At 48.6% G+C, this 12500-nt stretch overlaps 1 protein-coding gene across 1 annotated transcript in view; it reads right to left on the reverse strand.

Moving 5' to 3' along the window:
• Positions 1–12500, reverse strand: part of plekhg2 (pleckstrin homology domain containing, family G (with RhoGef domain) member 2) — a 92386-nt gene that overhangs the window by 41097 nt on the left and 38789 nt on the right. Inside the window, exons 5-6 of the mRNA XM_082501621.1 lie at positions 7518–7584; positions 6498–6544 (exon numbers count right to left, since the gene is read on the reverse strand). Of these exons, the coding sequence (XP_082357747.1) occupies positions 6498–6544; positions 7518–7584 (114 nt within the window). The remainder of the gene's footprint in view (positions 1–6497; positions 6545–7517; positions 7585–12500) is intronic.

Below are 12500 nucleotides of genomic sequence, written 5' to 3' on the forward strand. Positions count from 1 at the left end.
CACCGAGGCCGCAGCCTGAACAGACTTACCAAACCCGGACATCAAGGACTGGAAGCATGGAGCCGGGTCTGATAAAGCTCTGTCCTGCTCAGCCGGATCATGGATGGATCGACCCAAATACCCCGATTGCCACATTTTGGACCCTACAGCGCCAACAGGCAGAGTGCAAACATTTATCACCAGAGTTTACCACCCGGCTCCTTTCAACAGAAAACGTCTAATGTCTCAAATAAAAGTCAGACTGGTTCTGTGGACGATGACTTATTCTCCAGTGAACATCAGCAGAACAGCTTCAGGCTGTGGTCCCATGTTTTTGGGACAGAGCGAGGCCCAGCACAGGATCAGTGTGTTGCTCCTAAAAAGGTGCTCATTGATTTTAAGGCACTGGTTTGGTGCACAAACCAGGTGAGGCCATTGGGCTTGTGTCACAGAAATGTGCCTGTCCAACCACACTGAAAGGCTAATGTACCACTGTAAGGGTTTGGACAGCCTATCATATATCTGTCCATCCATTATTCCATCCATCCATCTATCTATCCATCCATCCATCCTCCCATCCATCCTCCCATCCATCTATCCATCCTCCCATCCATCCTCCCATCCATCCTCCCATCCATCCATCCATCCATCCATCCATCCATCCATCCATCCATCCTCCCATCCATCCTCCCATCCATCCATCTATCCATCTATCCATCCTCCCATCCATCCTCCCATCCATCCATCCATCCATCCATCCTCCCATCCATCCATCCATTCATCCATCCATCCATTCATTCATCCATCTATCCATTCATCCATCCATCCTCCCATCCATCCTCCCATCCATCAATCCATCCATCCATCCATCTATCCATCCTCCCATCCATCCATCCATCCATCCATCCATCCATCCTCCCATCCATCCTCCCATCCATCCATCCATCCATCCATCCATCCATCATTCATCCATCCATCCATCCATCCATCCATTCATCCATCCATCCATCATTCATCCATCCATCCATCCATCCACTCATCCATCCATCCATCCATCCATCCATCCATCCATCCATCCATCCATCCATCCATCCGTGTGACTTCTTCAGTCTCAGCTGCAGCTACAGCCCATTGTTCCTTCGGTGCTGCTGGTTTCAGTCATTGTGCAAATGTCCTGTTTATAAGGTTGAAACCTGCAGTCAGCTGAGACTGAAGACGTCACCTGATGATGACGAAACATCCAGATGAACAGAACCGACCTTTTGGGATTTCCGTACCTGGATGAGCACGAATTGGAGTTCGGTGTCAGCTACGCCACATCTCAACAGTCACCTGCAGAGTTTCTGAGCTTATACATAACTGAGACATGCAAGCAAAACAGCATTGTTTGTTGCCATGGAGGTTTTAAATGGTGTGGTATATTAATGTAAAGCATGTGTAAACTTTACAGCAATAAAAGGCTTAAAGAAGAGTCACTGTTCACAGTTGTGCTATAATGAAACCTGCAGCCGCTGGGATGACAACAGTGACAAATGTTAGGTTCATATAAAATGTCACAGAATGAACAGCAAAATTTAAGTCGCAAATTTTCTGTAGACAAGAAATGAAGCTGTAATGTGTCATCTCGGACTGAAGGAAGCCGACTTCAGCCTCAGATAAACACTCAGCTCTGCATGGAGAATTTAAAGCAGATGGCAGATATGAAAAATGTGCACCAGAGACATGCCTAGAAACTGCGTTTGGCAAGATTCCCATGAACTCATCCACTGGAACACACCGAGGACTTCCTTCAGCCCAAACTTCCACAGAGTCTCCAGGGTCGCTGTGCTTCACCTCGTGTTGTACGGATGCTCGGAGCAGAGGAAAGCAGTCAGTTTCACAGACTGCAGATAATCGCAGCCGCTCCCCCGAGCCCGAAGTCATCTCCACCAATCAGAGGTAACAAAACACCAACCTGCAATCTGCACAGCCAATCAAAACACTATTAACCTCTTAAATAGTCCCACCCGTGCGTCTACCTGTAAGCTTTGTTTGCATTGGGATAAAACGCCTGATTATTTGTCCAGATGAGTTTTCCACAGATATGCCGCACTCTACTTTTCCCAACTATCTGCTCCGACTACCGAGTTCGGAAGTGCAGCAGTCAGTCAGCAGGCAGCACCGGGGCAGAAAGACCCCAGCTATCCCGAGATTTCAACACAGAACCATGTTTAAAGTCCGGCGGTTAACCTGGACAGTCCTGCCGTGCTGTGACGGGGCGGAGATGAAGGCTGGGACATAAACCCAGTAACCTGCTCTGTTTCCCAGACGTACTTTCGCTTTCATGTGTGTTGAGTCTGATCATTCCTGGAACATTTCTCTGCTCTGTTAAAAGTTGGCTTTAATCAGGAGACCCCCTGCCAGCCTCCAAAGCCCGCTGGCTCTACAGCTCATCAATTTACAGCATTACAAACTGTGCTTGCATCCAAGTGGAGTTTAGCGGCATAAATTACCTCAGCATCTGTCTCTGTTCTCCCCATGGAGCTACCTACTGAGATTACATCCACATCTGTTCAAATCATTCTGCTGGCAGCCAGTTTCATGATACACGCACAGTGTTGTGATATTATAAAGACAAATATCTCCTTCGGTTTTGTTGCTGATGGTTTTCGATGGCAGAGAAGCTGCGTTCCTGGAGCCGATCTGTTGTTTGGTGCGTTTTCATTTTTGTGCAGGATCCCCGGGCAAACAAAGCCTCTCGTCTCGTGTTCCCAGCGGGACGACAGCAGAGTTCAGAAACCTGCAATCCAGCACATTTCCCTCCAAATCTGACCCAGCGGATCACTGTGGAAAAATGCAGAGCAGGGGCTGACAGAGACCGAAAGTCTGCTCCTCTGGTGATCGCATTACTGCGAGTTTGCTGAACGCTCGGAGCTAAAATATTCCACAGGGCTGATTCTGGCTAGTAAGACAAAAGTTTTGACCCAAAACCGAAAGATTTAAAGCAGCAGAAAGTTTGGTTCCAGATCTTTAAACCACGACCCCTGTGCTGATGGCTGCAGCACACGCAGGTGACTTGGAGACTCCTGTGGGACACAGCGAGGTGACCACATGAGTGAAAACTGGTTTCGAGCATATCTGAGAAGCTGAGGCTTGCAGGGATGAAACAGCGGAGGGGCTGATTCACAGCTGAAGAACTGACGTCCTGGTGCCTTCACGGACCTTCAGCAGCAACCACAGCATGCAGCGCTGCCTCCAGCACCCTCAGCCACAATAAACCCTGATCAGCTCAGACTTACTCTGATTACTTTTAACCTCTTTACAGCTGGGGTTGGGCTCACATCCACCCCTTCATCTGAGCCCTGAGGTTCACTGGCTCTTTATTCTCACGTCTGCTGACTGACGGTGGCCGGCACACTCTCGCCATCCACATCAGACTTAAATATCTTCTCACGAACCCTTTTTAGGAACATGATCACCTGACATGTGTTATGGTTTCATCCTTGCATGCAAACATGCTGTTCAGTGATCTGTCAGTGTTTCACATTATTTCCTGTCTATGTGCAGTAACAAACACACAAAGTTTTCATGTGTCGGGTTTGCTGAAAGATTCCTGTGTTTCAGGCTGGGAAAAAGTACATTTGGCACCCGTGAGCATCCTAACACGCAGCAGCTGAAAAAATCAGCAGTTGAGAGGCCAGGAAGGGTCCAGCAGAGAAGGCAGCGATGCAGCTCGAAAAGCTGGAGACGCGCTGACAGAGACAGAGTTTCTGGGTTTGGTGGTCTGAAAGCATTTGACCTACTTATTTTTATTGGTGTTTAATGGAGCTTTAAGGAGGCGACAGGCAGATAGAGCGAGCGAGCGAGGTGAAGGAGGGGTCGCCTTCCACCCCGGCAGACTCGGTACGTGCCGAAGGGTTTAAACACACGGGGAGGCACATATGGGTGCCGATGAAGCTTTTACTGCGCATGTATGCAGTGATTTAAGTGCATCAATATGCAGACAGATGGAGGCCGGGCAGAGATCCAGGCAGGCCGAGCGCAGTCGGTCAGACGGTGGAGAGAAGACCTGCGTGAGATCAACAGTGACTCTGTTTGACTCTGCAGAGAATAAAGAGACGAAGCAGCCGCGGACGCAGACACGTGCAGTGAAACAGGGTAACGCTGCGCTCTGTGCCTCTCGTTCACATCTATCACTCACACGCAGCTCTCAGATCTCTGCGTTCGTGTTACTTCTTACTTCATTAACGGCAAAAACCAAAATAAATGTGACTTTTCTTCAGAGCATCGTACCACGCAGAGCTCTGCACGCTGTGGCAGAGACCGTCACGTGCAGCTGGTTAACGTGGGCGCGTGCTTTGTTTGAAGCTGGATCTGTGGATTTTTCACCACATTAACATCAGCCTCTCTGCTCAAGTTACAACCGCACGGTCTTGTGATCTGCTTCATTTGTGATGAGCGTGCAGAGTTTCCCAGTTACATTAACACTGCCTGAATAACGCTCTGCAGGCTAGGCTAACGCTAACAGACGACTGAAAGCTCAGGAAGAAGAAACCAAAGATGAGCAGACGTGTTTGCAGGAGAAGAGACAAACAGTAAATATATGAAACTATCACAACGTCATGCCTGTGCTTGTTGTACTTGTGCTGTTGCTAGGTGGTTGCCAAGCAACCTGCTGGTATAATTGTGTAATTCAGCTCTTGTGGATCTAAAGAAATGTTAAAACAGGAGCTTTTCTAAGGTGTCACAGAGGCATAAAACAGGTCTGTTTTCTAACTCGTGATGTTGTAGGAGACAGTGTTTCACATTGATTGTGTTACTTTGTGTTGGAACAGTGAAACACTAAAGCACAGAGTTGCTTTTATTCTAACTTTTGGCACCGATTTTCTCCCTGCAGATCGATCTTAGATCTATCCACACATCAGACATGGATCTCCTCAGCAGTTATCGGCCCTGAGTGTTGGGCGTGTTACGGGTGTAACACCTGTGAGTTTTTATTCCCCTTTAACTTAAAGTCCAGCTTTTGGTGATATTTTTCGGCTGTGTTGGTCTCCAAATGTTCTCCAAACTTCTGCAGCTCCAACAGATTTTGAGTTACAGAAAGAGATGATTTGTTAGTCACAGTTTGTTCCTCGCTGGTTGTTTCAGTGGCTTCACGCAGCTTAACCAGAGCTTCACACATAAAAGTATTTTTCCTCCATGAGGGGGAGAGGAGGCGCGAGTACCCAGAACTTACGTGCATTTTGCAGGAACATAAGATGTAAGATGGGGAAATATTGTTTGCTTTTCCAGAAATTTTCCATGAAATAACCCAGCACCTAAAATTCCATCATTTAATTTTAGGTTATTTCATTGTTACATGAAATTTCACCTAAGTACAGGGTACTTGTGCCTTATTTGTGGGTCGTCTTATGAAGTGTTACTGTAATGTTGATTGAGCTCATCACCAGCTTTTTGCTGGGAGGACAGGTGGAGCTTTCAGCCTGTAACAGAAGCCCAGCAGCACGTCTGAAGCAACAGCTGGAGTTGTGCCTCCAACATCTGCCATCATAACTTCTTTTGTTTTCAGAGAACCACAATGGAAATGAGATTATTAAGCACTCGCCGTCCATTCATCTTCATCAAACACATCTGCATTTTGAAGTTGAGAGTAAAAAATGTTGCGTGAGTGTTTTCATTCCAGTGTTGAAATTTATTTGAATCAGAATCAGAAGCAACATGTCGGTTTTGTGACAACACAAAGAGACTCAAAGATGTGAAAGGCTGAAGCCAAACTCCCTGTGAGGACCGCCTCAGACAGCGGCACAGACTTTGGTTTTAGGCTCCAGGTAAAGGAGAAAGACGTCAGCACGGGAAGACGAGGACGCAGCTCAGGCTGTCGTCCATGGAGCGGACCCCAACGCTCGCATTTACTCTGGTCATAAATCAGCGTCAGAGTGAACTCGACAGCGGTCTGTTCATCAGGAACAGGCCACAGAAAAATGTTTCCCACTGATGTCGATCAAACTTGAAAAGGAAAAGCTTTGTGTCAGTAATTATATCAGCCTGAGGCTGGACAGTGAGCAGGACTTCCTGTTTATACTTCCTCCTTTGTCTTTATTGTTGTCGCCACAAAGGAGGTCATGTGATCTGTTACTCAAAAAGTTGTAGAGAAACTTTCTAAAGTCAAAGTGCTTCAGTCGACTGTCCTGGAAGCAGGACAAAGGATCCAGATCTCCACCTGAGCCGGGATCCAGCTCAGAGTCTGGGAATCCACTCCTAACAGGAAGCTGAGTGTGTGTGTGCGTGTGTGTGTGTGTGCGTGTGTGTGCGTGTGTGTGTGTGCGTGTGTGTGCGTGTGTGTGTGTGCGTGTGTGTGCGTGTGTGTGTGTGTGTGCGTGTGTGAGTGCGTGTGTGTGTGCGTGTGTGAGTGTGTGCGTGCGTGTGTGCGTGTGTGCGTGCGTGCGTGCGTGTGCGTGCGTGCGTGTGCGTGCGTGCGCGTGCGTGCGTGCGTGCGTGTGTGTGTGTGTGTGTGCGTGTGTGTGTGCGTGTGTACTTACTTGGGGTAGTTCATGCAGTAGAGAGTGTAGATGTCGAAGGCTTCACTCTGAAACAGAGAACAGCTGATGTCAGAGCAGCTGGCGTTGAACCAGCAGCCATAAGCCTGCAGCTTCCCTGCGGGGGGCGCTCACCTTTGCTTTTCCTGCAGTTAAAAATGTCTGCATGAATCTGAGACCCTCCCACTCCCACCCCAGCTGTTTGGCCCAGCTGTTTGCAGTTTTATACATTCGGTCTGGCTGCCTGAACTCAGCCACAGGTCCACCTCATAGAGGTCAGAGGTCAGAGGTCTTCGTCCCATCCAGCAGGTATGACCGTAGATGTGCCGCTGAAGTGTGAACCACACTCATCCCTGTAAACTGGGCGAGCTGTCCTTCACGTCCCCTTTCAGTCCACTTCCTGTCAGCCCGTCAGGAGGTTGCAGAGAGAAACCCACACTGTGTCTCCTGCTCGGGTCCTAAAATAACTCTAACGGTTTAATCTAATGTCCACGGTTAAACAGGAAGTTCAGTTCAGCCCAGTCTGAATGAACAACAAGCCTCCCGAGGACCAGACGCTGTTTCTAAACTCAACTGAAGGTGCTCAAAGGTCCTGCAGAAGAGTTTAACCCTGAATGCAGCACAGCCCCCTGCTGATGAACAAAGAGGACCCAGAGGGAAGGGACAGATTACTGTGGAGACTTCCTGCTCTCCTAATCTAATCTACAATCCTGAACGGACTCCTACTGCTCATCCTCAGCTCTTATTCTGACCCCTGACCTCTCACAGAGCAGCTTTGCATCACTCACACTTCAATATAATCCTTCTTTATCTCAAACTGGGCCTCAGTGCATTCTCTGTCCCGAATAAGCTCCTCCCCCTTTCGAGGCCTGGGTTCATTACTATTATTAACGCTAAAAGAAAAAAGCTTTTACACTCATATTTGGTTCGTGCGCTGAAAGGAATCAAAGAGCTTTGACACCACAGAGGTGAGAGAGCATAAAACAGAACACACGCACACACACACACACGCTGTGTACTCACCCTCTCTACGAAGCACTCTGCGATGGCTGCAGCGTGAGGGCTTCTCTCTAAATCCTCCAGCAGATCACTGAGGACACAAACACAGAGGTCAAAGGTCAGGCTAATCTTCCAACAGGGACTTGTTCTGTGTATTAATGATGATGTCGGTGCATCAGCTTCATCCACACTGGGAACCTTTAGTCCCCATAAACCTCTTAAATGACGTCCCAAAACCTGCAGTTTCTCTGACGTCCAGCAGAGGCAGCAGTGAGTCAGTCCCATAGACTCCCATGTTAAAACGTTCCAGCAGAAACAAACAGCCTGATACACAAACTGTTTTACCTGTTTTAATAACCCACCTGTTTAAATTGTACTAAAGCATAAAGTTTGCATTATAAGGGGCGTGGTCTCTTTGATTGACACGTGGATCGTGACACAGGTGGCTGTAGCTAGCTGTCTCCTAGGCTTTATCTCTGCAAACTGGAGTCCCAGTTGTGCTGTGTAGGACTTTATTTGGATGTTACTGAGCAATAATTAGCAGGTATAACCCTGTAGGTTGGGACCAGTACCAGGACTACACTGGTTTGTCTCTCCTCCCAGTCTTGAATAGGAGGATCTCTCACATGTAAAGCAGAGGTGTTAACCACCCCACCACGGAACCACTGAGGTTCCCTAAACGCATCATCCGGGTGATCCTGAGCATGAAGGACCTGCAGCTTGCAAACTGTCCACAGAGCGAGCACAGACGGTCTGATGCTGTAATAACTAACCATCATACTGTAGTCACAGCGAGCGCTGCGACTGAGAGAGATTAGCATGATGCTACACCAACTCAGGGAAACTCTCCCCCTGACCACCCTCGTCCCTCCACCCTCGTCCCTCCACCCGGCCGAGTACAACAACCTTCTTTATCGCTTTGTTTTAATTCGTCCTCTCTTTTCTCCATCCATCTTAACCACACTGTGCACTTCTTAAGCCACAGCGGCGTGATGCCAAACCAATCCAGATTCTGTGGAATAACCTTTGACCTGCTGGCCGTTTGCTGCTGAGCTCAGAGTCTCCGTCTGTGGTTTTAATCAACACTCGTTTAAGGTCATTCGTGCAGGACGAAGCAAAGCTGGAAACAACTGAGTGGCAGCAGAAAGCGTCAGCGCGTTACGCTCGCCTCGTCTTTTTGAGGACTCATCATAAAGCTTTGACGGTGGTTATCGTGCCGAGTGAGAGCGTTCGGACGCCCGCTGGGGTCGCGGCGTTGCTTACAAACCTTCTCTTTCTCTCTCGTCGGGTTTAACGTCCCGATGCTCTAACTTGGTCTCTCTCTGAAACAGACTCCGTGTGTTTGAGATCTATGTGCAGCCGTGCACGTTTTCAGGCCCATGGGTGCCTGAAAGCTGCCGGCCTCCAAACCAAAATGAATTATGAGGAAAATTTGGGAAAGAAGGAATTTGTTGCAAAACAGGAAACTTGTTGTTCGCTGTGACGCTGAACAGAGCGAGGCGTTTTAATCTAACACGGCCAACAGCGAAGAAACACAAGAGCATCTGACAGTGAGTCAGGTCGACGTGAATCAAATTGTGAATCATGCAAAGCTACCCTAGAAAAGTGGATTTAGGTTGAAGTCGAAGTCTCCGTCCTGACCGTGCGTTCTGAGGAGCTTTGATGACCTCGGCGCAGCTGAATCTGGTTATTTCCCCACCACGCAGTTTAAAAATAACACGAGCAGTAAAACAAACTGTTGCATGAGACTGAAAACGTCTCTGAGAAGCTTTGTTTTTATTTGGCGAGGCCGATGTTTGTTGCTAGGCAGAAACTTGAGCCAAATGTCTGATGACTATCTGAAAAAGTGCAGCTCTCTGAACAATGCATCAGGAACGAGCGGAGCCTCAGAGAATTTCACTGGAGGGACTTTTACTGCTGGACATATTTCACGTGACGTCGGACGACTGAGGCGGCGTGAACAAAACACGCCGACAGCTCATATGAGTTTATGATAAACATGGATCCATCTGAGCTGAGATCAGACAGGAGACATCGTCCTCCAGCTGCCTCTCACTGATCTGAACTGCTGTTTCATTCATTTTTACTTTCCTGTAACAAGACATTTAAGTTGATGATGATCTTTTTCTGCCATATTGGAGCAGGCCTCCATCTGGTAACACCAGAGGACCCTTCGTTTGTGCAGGTTTGTCTGACGCTCATCTCTGGATGATTAAAGTGAGTAAATGAGCTTCGTCTGAAGGGACGGCGAGGAGCTCCGCCACATCGTCTGACGGGGATGCTTCAGATGTGTTCCAGGCACATCCAGCTGGAGAGGAGACCTCTGGAAGTTTTCCCGAAGAAGAGCTGGAGGAGGTCTGAGCAGCAGAACATGGAGGACGAGCTGCATCCACAGGTTGGAGTTTGCGGATCAAACCACGTGAGAAGCTTCGGTTACTGAGGACGAACCCACGAACGCTCAGAGCCCTGATAATGAAAAGCATCGTCCGTGTTTCACGTACGTTGACGGATTACTGTGAAATACCACTTTCACTGTTTCACAGTGAAACGAGCTGATTTTGATTATTTCTGGGAAAACGAGGAGCGTGGTGGTGTTGCGAGCGAGCGGCCGTGACGAGGAGGAGATAGGAGGAGATTATATGAGGTCACGCTGCAAACTCTTACTGCATTCTCAGCTAACGAGCTCCGATCGAGGCTCTCATTATCACAAACCCACACACACATATCCGTGCGTATGGACCGACACACACACGCTTCCTCCTCCACCTCCTCTTCCTCGCTGCCTTCGCTCGCTCGCTCGCTCGGCTCTGGCGTCAGGCCTCGTTTTGTGGCCGGCGGACATCATTAGCCGGGGATTATGGGAAAGGAAGAGGGAATTCTGGGAATGGAGTGACCACAGAAAAGCCGGGATGTCAGAGGCAAAGCGGCAGGCAGACAGAGAGAGAGACGCCACAATAAAAGTGAAGGAAGCACAGAGACGGGACGACGACGCGAGTAAACAGAGAGACGGAGCTGATAATTAAAGACAGAAGGAAAAATGTCTTTAATGTGGGACGACAAGCATGTCGGGGAAAAACAGAGATATCGGCAAAGGAAATGGAAACGATCACAACGCTGATCCACGCACGTTTGTTTATGTGCACGAAGCAGCATTTAAGGCAGGTCTGTCAGGTCAGTCCGAGAACAAACCGGCAGCACGCCGAGCTGTCAGCGCTCGTCACGGCGTGCACACACGCACACGTCCTGTCCACGCTCAGCGAAGCCTTTCAACAACGGTCCGGTTTACTGAGTTTTAAAGCTAAACTTTCTGCTCGTCTTCATTTCCTGCTTTACAAACACGCAGCCCACAGCCTGACGCAGACTTGGGCGGGCCACGGGTTTCCACCAATCCCGACGAGGCATGCACCTGAGGAGCAGACGAGCTGCTTCCCCTCACCGTCAGCAGGAAGAGCACGAGGTCAGCGACATGGAGACGCAGCTTCATTGTCTTTTAATTTAGACAATTTATTAATTAAAATCTATTAAAATAAAGCAGAATATCCTTTTGCTGTGTTTAATGTTTTGGCAGTGATAATGGGAGCGTCCTGATGCCTGAGTTAAATAAGTCCAGTGATCACACACGGTGTTATGGCGCTCGTCTATGGGAAGTCCTCTGATTGGCTGCTGCTCCTGTCCATCCTCTGCAGATGACGTTTTCCCGCCTGTTTCTCCTGGATGTTCACACCTCAGCTCATCAACACATTTTATCTCCTCCCTTCTTTCCCAGGAATTTAACCCACTAAATAAGCAAACCTAACCTTGACCCCGGGGGACCCCGTGACCCCCAAAACACCGAGCTGGGCCTTCCCCTCCTCCACCTCTTCCTCCTTCTCCCCTGCGGGTTGGGGCCAAGAAAACACAGGTCTGGTTTTCATCCTCCCTCGGAGCGCCGGCTCTTTAACGCAGTGATAAACAGCAGCTGACTGAGCGGCGTCTCAGAAACGCGCTGAGACGAGGACGAAGACTAAAGAGTTGAATGCAGTGAAATGTGTTTTTATCAAAACTCTGATGGCGGTGTGTCGGCGGGTTGACTGCAGAGCAGGAGGCGGGTCCACAGTCACACGGCTCAGACGCATCACAGAGCCGTTCATTTCCACCTTATTGTGGATTACAGCAGCTTTGCATGACTCGCAGTTCAAAATAATCCTTCTTTAGCTTACACTGGGCTTCAGTTCATCTGTCATTCTTCTGATTGGCTGCTCCTCAAAAATTAGGGTTTAAGCAGCAGGTGGGTGGGGCTTCTGATGACCAAATAAGGATGAGGAATAGAAATTTTACAGTAACACCCTCCGAGTTCACAGCAGGGGCTGAATTTGGGACTGTTGAATGATGAAGGGGAACACTACATTTGATACCAGGATCATCTTCTTGACTTGATTAACGGTTATATTTTAAGGTTACGCTGCTTTATCTGCAAGCCACTTTGCAACCCAGCGCCAGTCCAGTTCATCCTTTCATGCTGAAGCGACAGAAGCTCCTGCAGGTGGAAGATGTTTCCCATTGAACTTTGGCACCCTGACCGACACATCACAGAGCACCTCGGGGTTCGGTATCTTGCCCAAGGACGCTTTGGCATGGAGACTGGAGCAGCCAGGAATCAAACTACCAACCTTCCAGTTAGCAGATTAGTTACTCTGCCTCCTGAGTCACAGCCGCCGTGTAACTGAGCCCAGATCAGCCCACAGAAACACTCAGGACGTCTCTTTACTTTCACTGAACCTGTCCGAGCCTGTAATCACTCACTCACAGTCATAACCTGATATTAGCTTCTGCTATCAGTCGAGGTGAAAAGACTGTGACATGTATGCACTAAAGCACATTGTTTCCACATTTCTCTTATTTCATGAACAAAGTCTTGTTCAGCATTAACACATGTGCTCAAGAAGCAGAAGAAGTGTCTTTTGTCTTTTACTCCACGTTTCCCTCAAACACGTCAGCGAGACATCACCCGGCACGCCTCTAACACAG

The sequence above is a fragment of the Aulonocara stuartgranti genome (assembly GCF_965226115.1).
Source record: "Aulonocara stuartgranti genome assembly, chromosome: 14".
Classification (NCBI taxonomy): domain Eukaryota; kingdom Metazoa; phylum Chordata; class Actinopteri; order Cichliformes; family Cichlidae; genus Aulonocara; species Aulonocara stuartgranti.